The sequence below is a fragment of the Orycteropus afer genome, unplaced genomic scaffold (genome assembly GCF_000298275.1).
Source record: "Orycteropus afer afer isolate SDZICR_OR568_19922 unplaced genomic scaffold, OryAfe1.0 scaffold00841, whole genome shotgun sequence".
NCBI lineage: Eukaryota > Metazoa > Chordata > Mammalia > Tubulidentata > Orycteropodidae > Orycteropus > Orycteropus afer.
In genome coordinates, this window is record NW_006922428.1 from 344,818 (window position 1) to 345,420 (window position 603).

General features: G+C 47.8%; 1 protein-coding gene across 1 annotated transcript in view; it reads right to left on the reverse strand.

The window, feature by feature from the left end:
* ARAF (A-Raf proto-oncogene, serine/threonine kinase) overlaps positions 1-603 on the reverse strand; it is a 10,274-nt gene that overhangs the window by 7,976 nt on the left and 1,695 nt on the right. The window contains exons 4-5 of the mRNA XM_007958045.1: positions 490-596; positions 280-378 (exon numbers count right to left, since the gene is read on the reverse strand). Of these exons, the coding sequence (XP_007956236.1) occupies positions 280-378; positions 490-596 (206 nt within the window). The remainder of the gene's footprint in view (positions 1-279; positions 379-489; positions 597-603) is intronic.

Sequence of the window (603 nt, forward strand, 5' to 3'; positions counted from 1 at the left end):
ATATATTTATAATTAATAAGAATTTATTATTTACTTGGTGCAAGATCCTGTTCTAAGCACTAGACATGTAGAATGTATCATTATCCCCTTTTACAGATGAGAAAGTTGAGGCCCAGAGAGATTAGGTGACTTTCCCAAGGCCCCCTAATCACTTTGCTCGCATTCGTAGGTGCTCAAAAAATATCAACTAAACAAATGAATAAAGTATGGCTTGTGGTCCACTAGTGCCCCCAGATCTTTTGTTCCCAACAGCATCTCCCTTCAGCTAAGGTTTCCTACCTGGGACCTGGGGGTGTTAGCGGCTCATTCAGGGGACGATTTGAGGGAGCCTCGTGCTGTCTGGAGACTCCTGACAAATCCTGGACACTGTGGTAGAAACTTGAGGGTGAAAGCAGTACAGAGGGAAGAGATGTAGATCAGCTGTCTGTAAGACCTTGTGGCTGGGCCTGTGTCCTCCCCAGATCGCCACCCACCCCAGGCCAGACTCACTGTCGGCGGTTGGTGCTCATGTCGACACAGACTGTGGGAACCTTGGAGGAACAATGCTGGTGGAACTTGTAGCCACAGGTTTGGCAGCGGAAGCCATGGAACAGAAACTTAAGA